General features: G+C 41.3%; 1 protein-coding gene across 1 annotated transcript in view; it reads right to left on the reverse strand.

Moving 5' to 3' along the window:
• Positions 1 to 14,909, reverse strand: part of LOC306699671 (IgGFc-binding protein-like) — a 33,832-nt gene extending 18,923 nt beyond the window's left edge. Inside the window, exons 1-18 of the mRNA XM_079164368.1 lie at positions 14,902 to 14,909; positions 12,758 to 12,814; positions 12,537 to 12,670; positions 11,797 to 12,440; positions 9,816 to 10,252; positions 9,346 to 9,509; positions 7,981 to 8,157; positions 7,037 to 7,262; positions 5,468 to 5,713; positions 5,228 to 5,329; positions 4,405 to 4,552; positions 3,523 to 3,643; positions 3,041 to 3,373; positions 2,516 to 2,687; positions 1,956 to 2,053; positions 1,439 to 1,569; positions 1,076 to 1,245; positions 66 to 280 (exon numbers count right to left, since the gene is read on the reverse strand). Of these exons, the coding sequence (XP_079020494.1) occupies positions 66 to 280; positions 1,076 to 1,245; positions 1,439 to 1,569; positions 1,956 to 2,053; positions 2,516 to 2,687; positions 3,041 to 3,373; positions 3,523 to 3,643; positions 4,405 to 4,552; positions 5,228 to 5,329; positions 5,468 to 5,713; positions 7,037 to 7,262; positions 7,981 to 8,157; positions 9,346 to 9,509; positions 9,816 to 10,252; positions 11,797 to 12,440; positions 12,537 to 12,670; positions 12,758 to 12,812 (3,573 nt within the window). The 5' untranslated portion in view covers positions 12,813 to 12,814; positions 14,902 to 14,909. The remainder of the gene's footprint in view (positions 1 to 65; positions 281 to 1,075; positions 1,246 to 1,438; positions 1,570 to 1,955; positions 2,054 to 2,515; positions 2,688 to 3,040; positions 3,374 to 3,522; positions 3,644 to 4,404; positions 4,553 to 5,227; positions 5,330 to 5,467; positions 5,714 to 7,036; positions 7,263 to 7,980; positions 8,158 to 9,345; positions 9,510 to 9,815; positions 10,253 to 11,796; positions 12,441 to 12,536; positions 12,671 to 12,757; positions 12,815 to 14,901) is intronic.
• Between the last annotated feature and the right edge of the window lie 1,869 nt (positions 14,910 to 16,778).

Here is a 16,778-nt window from a genome sequence, read left to right on the forward strand (position 1 = left end):
AAGAAGTAACGGTGTTAAAAACAGAAGCTGTGGAGCTTCATTTGACACTGTTGCAGCTGTAGTACCTGTCCATTTTTATAATACTGTCCTTCGTACTGACAGCCGCACTCTGCTAGAGGTACACACTTGTCGTGGCTCAGCATGAATCTGTCGTCACACACGCAGCCTTCTATGCAGAGCGCATTGTCGTCACAGTCCAGTAGGGGTGTCGGGCCGCTGCAGGTCAGCTGGCAGGGGGGGGCACACATCTCGTAGTGACTGTTCGCGCCACACAATGGAGCTGGCAGAGAGATGCACAAGTTGATCAGGATGAAGTTGATGCAATTATGCAGCTCACAAACATTACAAACATGCTTGGGACCTCATTGGGACTTTTGGATAACCACTCACTAACCGAGAACATTTCAGTGACATTTAGGGAAGTATGCTTGTTTGCCATCTCTCGCAGAATCAGTTGAGAAGATCAACATCTGATTTATCTCTATAGGCCTGCATCCAGTCCAGAAAGCACGACAGGGGGTGATATTTAGAGAAAACAAGATTAAAGATTAAAAAAAGATAAAAGATTGAAGATTAAAGTGGCAAACGTTCGTATCGCCAGCCGCCTTCTGAATTTCTTTGCGCCTAAAGAAAGTGTTATTATGGTTAGGATGGACTCTGAGGGAGGCGAAGGTCCTGAAAGATACAGTACATCGGTATGAATTGTACTTAATCCTAATGTTAGACCTGTTGTAAGTTTTTATTTTAATGGATAATCGGATAAAAAAAGATAAAATAAAGAGTTTGTCCTCTCTGACTGATGTCGTCTGAATGAGGAGAAGGTCATATCCATTGTCTTTCATGACTCTTTTTACCTACAATGGCCCTAATACACTTATTTTTAGAAGGATTTGTCTTTATCAACATCAGTAGGGCCCAGAGACTGCAGGCAACAACCCACAATTCCTGTCCTTATTGTGAGGTTGCCAGGTTAGTGCATAGTCTGAATTCCGAACAAGTTACTCTTGGATGGATGGATGGGCAGTGTAGTTCTCGATTTTCGCAGAGACTGTGGTTGAGTGTGTGCGTGTCTTACGACAAAATTGTTCGGTTCTCCAGCTCCCCACTTTCGCTCCCGCATCCTGACAAGAGGTGCTGAAAGCTGATAGGCTGTTGCAAAGGGCGGAGGCGTGGCCTCGGTACACGCACAAATCGAAAACACAGTCTTTGAGGAAGGAGGAGTGGTCCAGTTTACTGTGACACTTTCTGTGTGGGCAGAGACAGAGAAGGGCACAGTATGTATAGACACCATTTAATAAACAAAAGAAATATACATTTCTAACAACCCTGGATTCATTCCACTGGACATTAATCATACCTGGCCTCATCTAGTTTTTCTTTAATACTAAGCAGAAGTATAAATTGTTTATTGCCCAGCTCAGCAGCATGCAGTACCTACCCAAACGGTCCCAGCTTATCGGCGATGATGCCACAGTAGCGCGGCTGTTGGTAACGTGTTGTCATCGCAGGCTCACACTCTGGACATTTACCACCAGGACAGTCACTGTTGCAGCCAAAGTCTCCTCCTGCCTGGGTCAAAGACATGCAAAAGTGTTACTCAGCTTGAAAAATGAATAAACTACTAACAACATAAAGATACTATTTGATGTTTAAAGAATAGGCTCCCATTTTTCAAATCTGTTTTGACAATGCCTGTACATGGGGCCGGATGTGTTTTTATGATGAGATGTCTTTCTTCTTGTATTAATTGGTAGGCTATTAGCAAGAGGCGGTTAGATTACTGAGGAGTGACTTTGTTCTCCTTCCCAGCAGTCCACCAGATGTGCAGACACTATTGGATCTGCTGTATTGAGCTGGAGATGGAGCCGCACACACAATGTGTACAACTGTGCCCGCTTTCTGCTTCTAACTGTGTTCTTCAGGTCGATTTTTCTCACAAAGATCCCCATTCTCACCTTCCAGCTGTCTCCGAAGGCGTTCACGTTTTTAGCCTGGGTGCCATCAGGTTTCAGTAAGTCATCGCCAGGTTTTCCATTGTAATTTCCACACAAGCCTGATACAGAGAAACAAGCAACAACCACAGCAGTCACAGTTAGAGCATTTAGAATAGTTAAGAGTAGGAAGCTGTTGGAGCGTATAGGTATACTTTTATTTCCAACAATCGACACATAGCGGCCTGAGATGCACTGATGGAATACGCATGTAAATGCCTTCAGTATTAGGCAGTATTTGGTATGTTGACAGTTGTTGAAAGCAGGTTAACAGGTTAGCCATGCAGCATAGGTTACCATGCTGACTCAACCCGGCTGCCCTGGTGATCTACCCTGGGCTTCTTGATACAGGCCCCAGTGATTAAACTGCTGCCATAAACTGCCATGAACCATATTTCTTGGGTAACCGTATGAATCGGCTCAATCGGAACCACATTGTCTTGTTTGCTTTATAACCAAAGTGCTGCCGTCACGTGTTGATTGCTGAAACATATTTGAGTTAACCAAACAACCCCCTAACTTACCGCCTGTAGCAGAAGAGTATGAACTGGGTAGAGTCAAGCCGACGTAGGCCTTCCAGTTGAACCTGAGCGTCAAACCAAAATATGTCCTAACAAAGCCGAAGTAGCCACGCCGGAACAAGGAGAGCTTGCCGTCTTCAGTGGAGTAAGGCAGGTTCACTGACTGACTGTTCACCTGAGGGCAGAGCGTGGACACATGTACAGAATCACTGTGTACATGTAATTATACTTATATATATATATATATATAGAAGCTATGCGGTAATGAAGAAAACGTTCGCAGCAGACGGTTGAGTGTAAGCATAACATCTCCTTTTTTTAGGATTAATTTTAAATGAGTTCAGACCTCACAGATCATGGTGTGGATACGGGAGGTTGGCATGGGCTAGAATTAGAAAATCTTGAATTGATTTCAAATGTCAAATACTTTGTCTGGGCTGTCTCATACTACAGTGGTCTACTGTAACTACACTACAGAGTGATTGGTGAGGAGGACTAGGGTAAGTACTGTGGACAGACCAATCTTACCAGCATTTCCCCCACACTGGCACGACTCATGCTGACCGTGAAGTTACCAAATACAGTGAGAGAGACGGACTTGGTGTAGGCCACAGCCTTGTTGCGGCCTCGGTTCTCATTTTGGACCAGCACTTGGAACGGCTCCAGGTCCTGGTCTGATCCCTTGGTGAGTTGAGACAGGATGTAGGTGCAAGTGCCCTGGAAATCAAACCGGCGTCCATCAAAGTTTCGGTAGTGAGGGTCTCCGGAGCCCTGGCATGTCGCATGGGATGTTGGGTAGCAGTCCCGGACACCGCGCTTCAAGGCACAGTGCTCAGTCTTCTTACAGGTGACTCGTTGACACTTCAGTGGAATGAGATAACAGAATATCAGATCACAGTGAAAGAGACGAAAACAAGAACAACACACAGTAATTGTGATGGCACAGGGTTCTTGAGTAACACACACACACACACAGAGACACACACACACACACACACACACACACCAACCTTGGCTTTCCCTTCATGGCATTTACACTTAGTGGTGCAGGTGTTATCACCCCAGAAAGTGGTGGCTGGTGGGTAATATCTGCCTTCATACTGACATCCACAGCTACGCACAGGAACACATCTGAAACAAACACACACAATCATTAAATGAACGGCACATACGTACACATGAAACCTTGCCCGTGTTCTTGTCTTCTATGGTTCAGTGTTGTTAATTAGCACACTTCACTTGGTGTCACAAATATTATATATTATATTTTTACTGAAATGTTATTGTTGATATCAGGCAGGTTGTTCTCCTGAGTAGACTAACAAGCCGTGTTTTATTGTGAAGCATTAACACCCAGAGTCCTTGAAATGTCACATGGGCGTTATTTTCTGTCCAACGTTTGCAGTTTTTAAACGTATGCTTAACGTTGTGAACGACACAAAGCGCATCACATGGTTAGATTTAGTAAAAATACACGGTTTGACTTAAAATAAGTATGTTTGTTAGGTTATTTAAGCTAAGTCCTGTGTTCTTAGAAATGTATTTGTGATATGTATAAAACAAACGTAATCAGGGAGAAAATACATTTCCCTCAAACCGCAATTGACAATGCAATTAAGTTGTATGTGAGCGTAATTTTTGGGAGGCCAGCCTCCTTCTGGCTGGTTTCCAAAGAACTAGAAGACATTTTAGATTATGTCAAGAACACAAAGAGCCTGTTTCTTTTGGAAAGGCCTGTCAATGAGTAGATTATGATTACTCAAAACTACTCAAACCAATGAATATTGGTCTTGGTATGAATATTGAATAGCATAACATAACCTGGCCAAATGTTGTTATTCATGCATACAATTCACCAAATATTAAATAACTAAAGACTGTCTGTTTGTTACCTGTCTCCACTTAGCACCAGTCCTTCATCACACTGGCACCCCTCCACACAGGGGCCTTTGCACAGCTTCTCGATTTCTGGGAACATGCAGGAGGCAGAGCAGGGGGAACCACACGCCTCATAATGGCTACCTTTGGGGCAAGAAGGGACTGGGGGGGGGGGGGGGGGTCATTGTTCTTATCTGTGAGAACCAATACTCTGTCTAAACCAATAACACAACACCTAACAATTATTTAACAATGTCAATAATTTTACATTAGTTTAACAGATTTTTAGTGATATGAACACTTTAATTATTCAACAGATCAATCTTCAATCACATTTATGTCCCCAACCTGTAGTTTGTGTTTCCATAACCTAGTTTGAACATCAGCACGGCTGGAGGAGGTGGGAAAAACATTATCATTGCGACACAAAAGCCCGATTTGAAAGACCCCATTTCCTCCAGCACCAACCTCGGGTAAAAGAAATATAACTTTCTGTATAGGTGTCATACTTCAATATTTTCAGATAATGTCTTGAGGTAAATATTAGATTGTCTGGGGGCTGACGGGATCGCCATCCTTTTTGATATGAAGTGACATTTTTAAATGTTCTTTTTAATCTGTGTGCCATGTTAACATTTAGATTAACATTAATTGTATTCATGACATCACATCAACATTTTTATCTCCATTTCTTCTTTCATCCATATAGGCAACGTGCAGTCACTCACTTCTTTTGATGTAGCTTTCCACTACCACACTCTGCCACAACCTCACTGAATGGCTCATGATAAATTAATAAAGCACTTCAAAGGAAAAATATTTAGCTTGGCAACTTACGGCATTTGGTAACCATTCTCCACTGAGGGTTGACTTTCACTTCCTCTGACAGGCAGGCATCAGCATAACTCTTCAGGTTATCACAGAGAATCTGTTTGGCACCTGGACACACACACAGACACATAAACATCACAGGAAGTCATGACAACATGACAGCATGGCTTCAATCAATTTGCATTTTTTAATGTTATATTTTTAGTGTGCATTCTGCCCCGAAAACATCTTCAAATATTGGCTCACCTTTATTAACACAGACATCGTAGACACAGTTCTCCAGGTACATAGAGGGGTCGACCTTATTGTAGCAGGCTGAAAATGGCCCATCTGACTTTGTCAGAATCCCACAGAGGTTGGGCCTGCTGAAGTGGGCCTGCTGATCTTTTGAACAAGTGGGACAGTCACCGCCACAGTTATCATTACAGAACCGATCGGAGGTATCGGTCTTCCACTTCTGGATCATCTTCAGCACAGCAGAGAGACTGGAGCCTGCAAGAAAACAGAAAGCAACATGCAGAAAAGCATGTAAATAAATTCAAATTTGGACTTCCGGGTGAGTGAGCAATTTAATGACTGGCGTTCAGCCGAACTCAGAACTTTGGATCTAAATTATTTTGGCATAACATCTTTTAAAGGTTTCTATGCGATATTCAGAGCATTAATATAACATCAAACCACTTTATTATCTATGGAAAGATATAGTGATTATCTGTCTGATTAACTTAACTTAACTACTTAACTATAGTTTTACAGTACTTTACTACACAAACTTTATGTAAACGAACGTGAAGGCCATAAGTGTGGGTGGGTGTTTTGATTTAATTTGTTTTTTTAATCTTATCTTATTTTACTTTATTTATTTCCATTTATTTGCTTTACTTTCCTGATCTTTTCTTCTTTACTATTGTAAACTCACTAACATACACAAAAAATGAAAATACTTTTTTCTTGTATGTCATATTGTGCATTCTCATCAATAAAGTATCTAAAAAAAATAAAAATATATAGTGGAGTAATGTCTAGATGAGTAGAGAATGAAGTCACTCTATCTCTGTGTGAGTTGTAAAATGAGTTTCTCCTTGCTTTGTTTACATAGCCGACCATGCGTGCTGTTAGTGCATGTTAGTGCATATGAGCTTGCACGACTGGCTAGCTCATGGCCGGCGCTGCACTGCGCTCATATGGAGGTTACAACTAATAACACCGTCGCGGAGGCATGATGTTCATTGAGTAGATTATGTTCTCATTTAGATTAAAGTAAGGCGTGGCTACCTTGTGATTGACAGGTCTGCGTTGTCCAGTCTGGGAGCTGTACGAGTTTTTGTCCTTGAACTTTAACCCTTTCAGTGTGTTTTCAGTTTACGAAAGTTAATTGTAACATTAATACGCCTCATTTAGCGTTCGGTTGTACTCAAAAAAACAAGATGACGAGGCCAAAATCCAAGTGGTTAATGGCCAAAAACCAAGTTGGCGCATCCAAATTCCAGATTGCGACGGCCCAAAACCAAGATAGCGACAGCCAAAATGGAAAACCTGAGGTTCCAGTCCACAAACCAATGAATGACGTCCCAGTGACTACTTCCCCTTTTTATCTACAGTCTATCATGACAGTCAGAGTCTCTTGATGCAGCTTCCTCCATCACTCCCTCCCATGCTACCTGGCACTGTTCACCAATTCAACACTTTTCGGTAGAAAGTGTACTTTTCACCTCTATGAGATATTGGCAATTACATTTCGGCCACATTAGACAACTTGTTGCACCCAACCATCTCTCCTCCTACAGTATTATCCCTTTATGTCCCCGTCCTCACCTTTTGGTTCAGGCAGGTCATCGCTCCTGTCTCCATTGTAGTTTCCACAGAGGCCTCCGAGGTGTTGATAGTAGGAAGATGGCACTGTGATGTACAGCCTTGTGTTCCAGTCATATTTTACAGTCAGGCCAAAGTCAGTGGTGAGTACAGCGTAGGTTCCACTCTGCTTTACAGAGACCTTGCCGCCCAACAAACTGACAGGCAAGTACTGAAGTTCTCCATTCACCTGAAAATAATAACAAAACACTAAATAGAACAAACTGTCTGTAACACTGCATATGATAGACAGATAGATAGATAGATATATACTTTATTCATTCCCAGGGGGAAACTTGTCAGAAGCATATGCACAATATAATAGAATAGAATTATAGAATATAATATGCACAAAGTTGAAAAGAGAAGAGAAGGCAGACATCACTAGGGCCGATATCTTCAAAACTAGGAAACTCGCATGAAAAGTATCTAGATTGATAAATAGCATTACAAGTAAGAGAAACAATACGTATTTTTAATTTTGGGGAGAACTGTCCCCAAAACAAGTAAAGGATTGTGTAGCAAATGAAACAGACGCTAGTTCTGAGGATGGCTGGACTTCAGCTCTCTATAGAATCCCATTGACTTTGTGTGTTTAAAATTGCAATAAGAAATTATTATTAAAACAAAAACATTTAGTTTGAGCTGTTTCCTTTTCATTATCTAAAATTTCTCGAGCCAGATGTTCTAAAATGCTGATGAAAGTCTTTTGTTGGACACATATTCAATAATCTGACTGAGCAGAACTTTACTAATGAATTTACCCTTAAATGTGAAAAATCTAACTAATAAGGTTGTTTTGTATGAATATGTAGTATAGTTTGTTATAGTATAGTGATTGCCTTAATATTTGAACATTGATTATTACATTCACTGCTTGTTACAGTAGATGACAGCAGATCTGTTACCTGTACTTGTCCTCTTTGACTGGAGATGGTAATGGTCTGCTCGTGAACACTGACAGTTACGGTCCTCACGTATGAAACTCGACTGTTACCTCGGTGGTTGTTCGTGGTCGTCACAGTGAAAGGCTGAAGGCCAGATGCCGACTTTGCAACTGTTGTCATAATGTAAGTGCAGGTACCCTGAAAAAAAGATGAATGTGATTGGCCAACTGAAGCAAAGTCCAATTATAAATATTTTTGGCACTTATCACAAAGAAAAAAGGACGACATTTATAAAACAAAACCTGATACAGTGCCGATTAAAGGCATTTTGCTCAATGCAGTAACAGCAATCTTGAAAGTTCTTTGAATGTCACACAGTTTAAAAAAGGCTCCACACGGTGTGATGTATGTTTTGACGCATGTCCGATTAGGCGATGTATCGCTATGACATGACATTAAAGTCCGGTTCCTGAATCGTGCCAATGCAATCATAATACATTCTTTAAATTTTCCAACTGGTATGGTTTGTGTTCACAAAGGCAAAACTCAAACGGTCCAGAAATTCTTAACAAATGTCATGATGGAGATGTCTGCTCATCGTACGGCTCAAGAGTTGCCTTGACGCGTGTGATGTGCTTTCCTACGCTGTGACGGGTTAGTGGTTGAAGCAAAGATGTTACATTCTACTCATTGAGCGCTTAGCTTGTTAGCTAGCTTGCTAATTCCACCATGCTTTTGTGCTACACCGGTTAGAGAAAATGAGCTGTTTGGTGGCCAGCGGCAGGGATCCCTCTAAAAGAGTTGCTTCGCTGGCATTGAAGTAGTCTCCTAGCAGCGGAGAGTGAGGCGGCAGAACCTCGGGGATGCGCTAGCTCATTCTCATAATCACTTGAACATTTTGTTAAGAAAAGCTTTGTCCATAGTGTTGTCAGAGATGAATGTGTATGTGTACAAACACTGCACCACAGATACATCTAAACGGTGATGTGTATTTGGGCGTCGGCCATTGTATTGTTCATAATTTCATGCCGTACTGCAACTGATTGGTTTCTAGGTGTGGTGTGTGCTTTAGCAGCACCTCCATCTACTGGTCTATAAATCAGCTCACTGTACATGTCATATTGTCCTACTCCTAAATGACACTTTAGAAGCCTAATTCAGTTGTGCTTTTGTTTGCTAGTTAAGAAACACTGCTTCTACAGCGGAGTTTTCAAAGATGAGTTACGCCACATTTTATGTGGATACTCCTCGTTGAAGTTCAGCTCATGAGAGTTGGTCTCTGTCCAGTGTGTCCCTGTCGGCCTCAATAGAATGTAACAAGTCAAAATAGAGATATACTCAATAGTGAATAGCTGGTGATGATTGGTAAAGCCGTCCCAATCCTACCTGGAAGTCATAGCGTCGGCCATCATATGTCAAGTAGTGGGGGTCACCGACTGCATGGCAGGTTGCCGTAGAAACATGGACGCATTTTCCCTTCACACACTGTTCCTTCACATGACATTTCACCTCTTCACAGGGATCCTTGGGAGGTGGAGGAGGGACGGTGTCTACAGGAAATACAAACACCTCATATAGAAATACATGCAACACCAAAGCAGATACATGTTATTGTGTCATCATTAAATGTATTACTATATCTCTTCACTTTCAGCCATAAATACACTGTACGGAAGAAGATTAGTCCAACATGTGAAAAGTGTAAATGATTTCTGAGTTTAGTTTTTAGAATTCTGACTTTAAACACTTAAGTAAATAAAAAACTTTCCATGTGGCCCTATACTTCTTCCGTTCTATCGTGTGTGTGTGTGTGTGTGTGTGTGTGTGTGTGTAAAGGGATCTAAATGTGTGTGTACCTTCAGAACAAACTCCAGCAATGCCATATCCATGGCGCCTTTTCCCGCCATAGGCGTAGACTGCCATACGGGCGTCCCCTTCCACAGTCACATGACTCTGCTTTGTCCCCACTGGAACGTTGGACCACACCCACTTCTTGTCTGACGGGATCTTGCTCCACTTAGGTGACTGGCACCGTCCCTTCTTCACACACACCTTCACACTGCCGGCCCCCTCCGTCTCTGACAGAATAGCAATAGTGCTTTGAAGTCCATCCATTGTCTCCACAGCCCAATTGGTGGCAAGCTTGGAGGTAGGGGTCAGCGTTATTAGAAAAGGGTCATTCGGCCTGTTATCGCTGAGAAGCAGCACCATAACCTTCTTGTTGCTCTTGACAACCAGTGGCTGTTTTGAGGTCAGACTTTTTTCGGTGAAGAGCCCAGCTCTCTTCAGCTCCCTGTTGGTGGAGATATGTTTACTTAGTTAGATAAGTGTAGTTCATGTTTTGAACTGAGGAAAAACATTCATAACATATTGATATGTCTTTTATAATATAGCCAGTACAAGATGGAACATATCAAATAATTGACCCTTTGCTAAGCCACGCCCTGCACTGCTGCTCCGTCAAGCTGTCAGAGCTACCATGGAGCCCACACTGTCACTAACTGCACTCACTGACAAGGCCAGAATCCATCGGGAGCAGTGGAAGAACTCCCGATAGCCTGGCCTGAGCTGATTCTCTGTTTACAATGATATAAATATATATTGCAACACTTAATCAAGCTCTGTAATGCTACGCTATGATTGGCCAGTCTGCGTTCAAGGGGCAGGACTTAAGGGAGGGTCATTTGTTGTGTCATTGTGACAAACTTACTGGAAATTTTGCTGTGACCTTCATCACATTACATTACAGTCATTTAGCTGATGCTTTTATCCAAAGCGACTGACATTTTAGATGCTGTCATACCGTAGGCACAGCTACGGGAGCAATTTTCGAGGTTAAGTGTCTTGCTCAAGGAGCCAGGGTTTGAACCACCAACCCTCTGATTGAAAAACGGCCCAGCTCTCCACTCAGCCACAATCACCCCACAGTCACCCCACAAACTTCATCACATGAAGTTTGCTCAGTTGTCATGGAGTTGACCCAACTATGGCATTTTGATCCTGTGATAACAGGTGGTCAAATATGTGCTCACCAAACAACAGAAAATGTTAAGATGAAGTGATTAACAACTGAACCATCTTCATGAGAACTGAGAGACTCCATCCAAAAAGACAATGACAAGAAAAGACGCTGTCATTTTTCTTTTTTAAATCCAACCAAACCCCCCAAAAAAGGATTCTGACCCGATTTTTTCCCAGATTGAATGAAGTAATTGAATGATAGCTTGATACACAGACCAAACAGACAAAATAAAGCTAAAAACGTCACCATTTTGGCAACACATAGGCCTACAAGCAATTGTGTTTCAAGGGACAGGTTTCTTCCGAATTTAGTGTCTGTTTGACATGTCAAATATACGTTTCCAATCATAGTTGACAGAAGTCTGCACAGAAAGGAGGTTGGCGTGGAAGGAATGGATGGGTCAACACAGGACTCACACCCAGGAGGCTGCAGTTTGTGTCCCCTTGTTAAACAAAAAGTCAATGTTGACTTATTTGAATCTACGTCCATAGCTTACTCATTTTAAGCCAAACCATGATATTTTACTAAACCTAACCTCGTAGTTGTGTTGCTTAAACATAACCAAGTCGCTTAATAGTCTTCTGAAACGTTTTGTCTTCATTAAAAATATTAATTAAGTGTTAAAGTTAAAACTGGGACTGTAATCAGGATTAAATACATTTGCCTCAAAATGTGGTTAAGAATGCAGTTTAGTTGTATGGGAACGTAATTTTTTAGGAGATAGCATTGGATGGAAAGATGGACAGAAAGACAGACAATAATAGCCTTGGCTGTAGCTTCAACAGTATATTACAATGATTAATATTGAACTCAACTGTTTCTGTCTGTGCAGTGTCACCACGGTGTTGTCTTCAACCGCTACTATCACTACAGAGTTGAGGGCCTTGGAGCTGCTGGAAATGGGTACCATGTATTCTTTACCAAGGTTTGCCACAGTGGGGAGCTGTTCATACACGTGTTCGCACGTAGAAACCATCCTCATACACTGGTGGCCTGCTAAGACAGCTACAGGATGCTGGGACCGGATCCGCGTGCCTGTCAAAGTTGTTCTACCTCGTAAAAGGTAGGACGCGTAGGGTGCCAGGTTAATGGTCACCGTCTTCCCACGCTGCCACTTAGTCCCGCCTCTTAGCGTCAATTTGGCAGTCGGTTTGATTTTGATCTGGTTCTGTTTATTGCCATTAACGATAGCAAAGAGACTGTCCCAGCTCCTGTATGCTTTGGGTGTGAACACAATGTAGTCAGTACCCAGCTCTTCGAGTGGGGAAACCACCGCGCCATCTCCTGTGGCAAAGCGACGATTGAAAGAGACCACAGAGATCGCGGCACTAGATGAGATTCGAATCGCTGAGTTGGCATTGACAAATTGCTTCCGCAGTTCGGCTCCACATGGCACAGAAACCCAGCGGGTTTCACCTGCAGAGAGTCTCAGCTGTTTGTTGAATTTCACTGAAGCTACCTGCAGATCAATAGGTCTGGATTGGTTAAACATTCATGAGCCATATTAAAACAGATTGGCTCTTCTTACCCTTCCTTAAATTAACAGGATTCTAACCTGTATGTGAACATTGGCTTCAGAGCCCTGAGCAGTCAGAACCAAGTGGAGCCTGTGATCTTTGAGATTGGAATCCTGGTAGTTAGGAAGAAATGTGGTGATGAACTCCTTTCCTGTAGAACAACCATGACATACTGGAGAAGAGAAGAGATTTTGCATTAATTAAATAAAGCATGACTAAAGAGCGAGCCTTAATATTGCCAGCCTCCCCACTGTAATACCTGCCAACAGTGCCGCACAGACAGCCAAACACACCGAGAGAGGCTTTATTTCCATAGCTGATAGAGAAAGAGAGACATATACAATGGTAAAAATACATTTCAAACCAAAATACATAATATTACATAATGAGGACTCAAGCACTGAGTATGCTAATGGTGGCAGATAAAATTCAATTCGATTTAGTTTGCATAAAGCAGGTTCCAAGACTGCTGTAATGGACTACAACAAGGTGTCCACAACAGGGGTCACTAATAGGCGGACCGCGGTCCGAGTCCGGACCCAGACGCCGTAGCATCTGGACCTGGACCTACAACCGATAGATAATTGAGAATTATTACATTTTGATGGAGCGCTTCTATTTTAACTGGCTTTTCCAGCTTTTACGGTACTCGTTCAGCGGTCCAGGAAACAAACTGACCAATTACATGCGTTGTAAATCACATCACGTGATGCTGCTCAGCCAATCAAATATGTGTTACGATAAGTTTCCCGACTCCAGTGAGATTTACACACACGGGGAGACGGGGCGAGAGACCGAGTAGTTGGAGAATAGTGCGTGAGTCAGAAGTCATTTCTCATGACGTTCTCCAAAAAGAGAAATGTGGACAGAGACCAGAGTCCTGAACCAAGAATGGACAGACTCTTGTATGTTCATTCTTCCAACGGACAGTTTAAAACAGTATGTCTCATATGTTCAAATTGTTGAACGATTTATTAAAAGCTGTAATGTGAAACGCCACTATGAGATAAAGCACACATATTTTGAGCAAACGTACCCACTCACATCCAAAATGAAGGAACAGAAAATAAATCTAAGAGCCCAATATGATCAGAGTCCTACTACATTCATTCACTTCCCAACAATGATGTTAACAGAGAGGAATAGAGCTGAAACAAGTGGTTTCAATAACCACAGATAAAGTCTCTGCAAACAAATTTCTCTTTTTAGAAGATGAGAAGAATATCATATCGTTGCTTTTTTGGGTGACATCACTTCATGCTTCATGAATTGAATTTAAAGCTGCAGGGCAATTCAGTTCAATTCATTTTTCTTAAATTAAGTACTCAAACCTTTCTTTTATGTGGTTTCATCTTAAATGCATCCCTTATTTTACTTGAAACGAGAGAAGAACATTCATTTATTATTAGATTATGTATTATTTATAATTTATCCAGTTAAACAATAAATATTGTTGAGATATTATTCAATTGAACTTTCTTTATTTGATTTTTGATTTGACAGACGTTATTACAACTGTTGGCTACTTCAATACATATGGGACTAAATCATAGCACAAGTTAGACATTACTGTGATGTTCCAGACTTTTGCATGAGGAAAGTCTCTCTAGCTGGACCTCGTTGAATTTTAATTGAATACCCCTGCTTTACAGTAACAATGTGAACAAAAACATGCACTAAGGTTACCTGATGGCGCCTATGAATCTGTAATAAAGTATGAGATGTCACTACAAGCAATTATTTAAAACATTTGACAGTCAGCTGCATGCGACTGCAGCCTTGACTGTTGATATATGTATTGTATTGGTAAAGTAAGGCCCTGCAGTTGAAATGCGTAGGCTATTCTTAAAGAAATGATTGAAATTTGTATTATTTTATCTTTAATACAACTGTACCCAGCCCTTATTGGTTTACAGGGTACTGCAAATGAATACATGCCAGGTCTAGAATACTGCAAATACATCCTGAAACATTTCACAAAACATCCAAAGACAAAGAAAAATAATTATAAAGAACGCTCACGATTCCATTTTCAGAGGCTCATGTCTACTGCTGATTTTAGTACTAACAAAACCTGCACTGTGTAGTCAAAATAATGGAGAAATAATATTTTTTTCCATGCTTTTAGGACAAAGTTAGCAAGCTTAAAACATCAAAGCTAAACAACCATATATCTTTGTTTGTTGAGAAACTACCTGTAGTAGACAGATAGCGATGAACTGCATTTCATCACCCACAGTCATAGTTTCTGGGGACTACTGGGGTATACTTCATATACTATAAACATTTACTTCATAAACCTAAAGATTCTCAGTAAATGAGCCAAAATCCAATGTCATACTGTAATCCCCTGTTGAAATACCCCAACCACCACTATTATCACCAGAGGCATCCATACTGTACCTGCAGCAGACCGTGAGAGTGTTAACCTGGGAAGGATGGAGGGACATTTATATACTAAGTGGGAGTGTTTGGCAGAGACAGAAACAATCACACGCCGCCGTTCAGTTCTGCTTGAAAGAAAAGCATATTGAATATTGGTGTGCCTGTGTTTGTTGTGTGGGCTGGTTATTGGAATAAAGGCGAGCTTTGGTGCGGCCGCGGCCCGATGTGATGGGTTTGATCGTGTCACTCAGACAACAAAAGTCATGTCTTCAAATTGTCAAGCTGTCATGCTCGTCCCTCGTCCTCCCATCCTCTGTCCTCTCTTGATGTCTTGCAGTGTTTATTTTATAAAACACACATCAGTCATACAAAGATGACATAGAATTTCATGCATTCTATTTCAAGCTGACTCAAACTCTTTTTTCCACACAGAAGACGAAATAATCGCTTCTTTATTAGTCTGCATTATAGATGACATGATAATAAGATGCAAAAGTAACCGTACTTGACCGCTAACACAGGAATTGACCTTGTTGTATTTCTTATGTCTGTTATTGCACTCTAGGCTTCGACCTCTCTGCTTTTGGACCAGGCCTTTGCTCTGCTTAAGGGAATGTATCGTCACATATTGTAGATAACTCACCTTAAATGACATTGATCAAATTAAATGACTCAAGTATTTTAGCCCAGGAACAGCATAATGTCTTCTCTGAAAGCATTTTCATAGGCGGCACATTTCAACACTTTGTATTCAAGATTCGGGGGTACGTTTTCTAACTTCCCTGTCAATCACATACCTCATTAAATTAATCACCACGGCAATTTCACCCGACTAACACCAAAACGTCCCCTTGTGAATCTCTGGCCCTGCCTGAGTTCCTTCTGTCATCCTCTCTCCTGTTTCAAAAAGCGGTTTCCTTTATGTTTGTTGTTGTTTTTGCTCGATATCATCTTCACGCATGGTGTGAGCCGACTGCCTGTAAAGCTAACATGTACTAAAGGTGGAGATGGGTAAGGCCACTGCTTGTGTACACTAGGTCATGAGCTAATCCAATAGTTGTGTTACATGTATAATAGTGTGGGCTGGCAACAGTGTCAGTATTACATGGATGATAAGAGGTAATTGCCCTGTCATAACAGCTGCACCAAAGGAGGAGGCGTCACGGTGGGATTGTCTTGGGAAAACCACACCTAGCCAAATGTAGTCATGTGGTTGTTTTTTTTGTTGCGTTTATTGTTGCATGTGACATAGTCATGATGACTTGACAGATTATCTCATAGTTAAACACATCCTGAAGTTGGCGGTGTCAGAGTCTTTCAGTGTAGAAGCAAGTCAGGTTGAACTGTCAGGAGTCGGCACGATACAAACAGATGTTTCTTTCGACCCTCTACAGTAACAAGGTAATGTTAGTAATAGAGAAAATAGAATGTTCTGTTGTCAATAAAGTTGTCTTAATTTGAATCACTTTAATACAGTTATAGGGTTCGCACTGTTGTTGTTAAATGTTTGAAATAATTGAAAATAGAAAGTTAAATTTAATATTCTTTATTAAGATAAAGGACATCAAATGTTTTTAATCACATATTAACAAGGACATATTTAATAAAAACAAGAATAATACAAATGAGTGATAATGAGTCGTACTCATTATTACCTAACCAAATGTAAACACAGAAAACAATGCACCAAGTCAATGTTTCACTCTCAAGGCTGTTGCTATGATGCTTGCTGCTCTTTCTGGCTGTTAGCTGTTGTGCCGAAGAGAAAGTGTGTCTTTCATCCATGAGGCTCAATCCTTCCTTTGTAAAGTACCCGGCAACAGTGTTGCCACTTTAGAATGCCAGTTTCCAGCCCCAAAAACAGCCCAAATCATAACTTTTTCTTCATACCCATA

The sequence above is a fragment of the Pholis gunnellus genome (assembly GCF_910591455.1).
Source record: "Pholis gunnellus genome assembly, chromosome: 8".
NCBI lineage: Eukaryota > Metazoa > Chordata > Actinopteri > Perciformes > Pholidae > Pholis > Pholis gunnellus.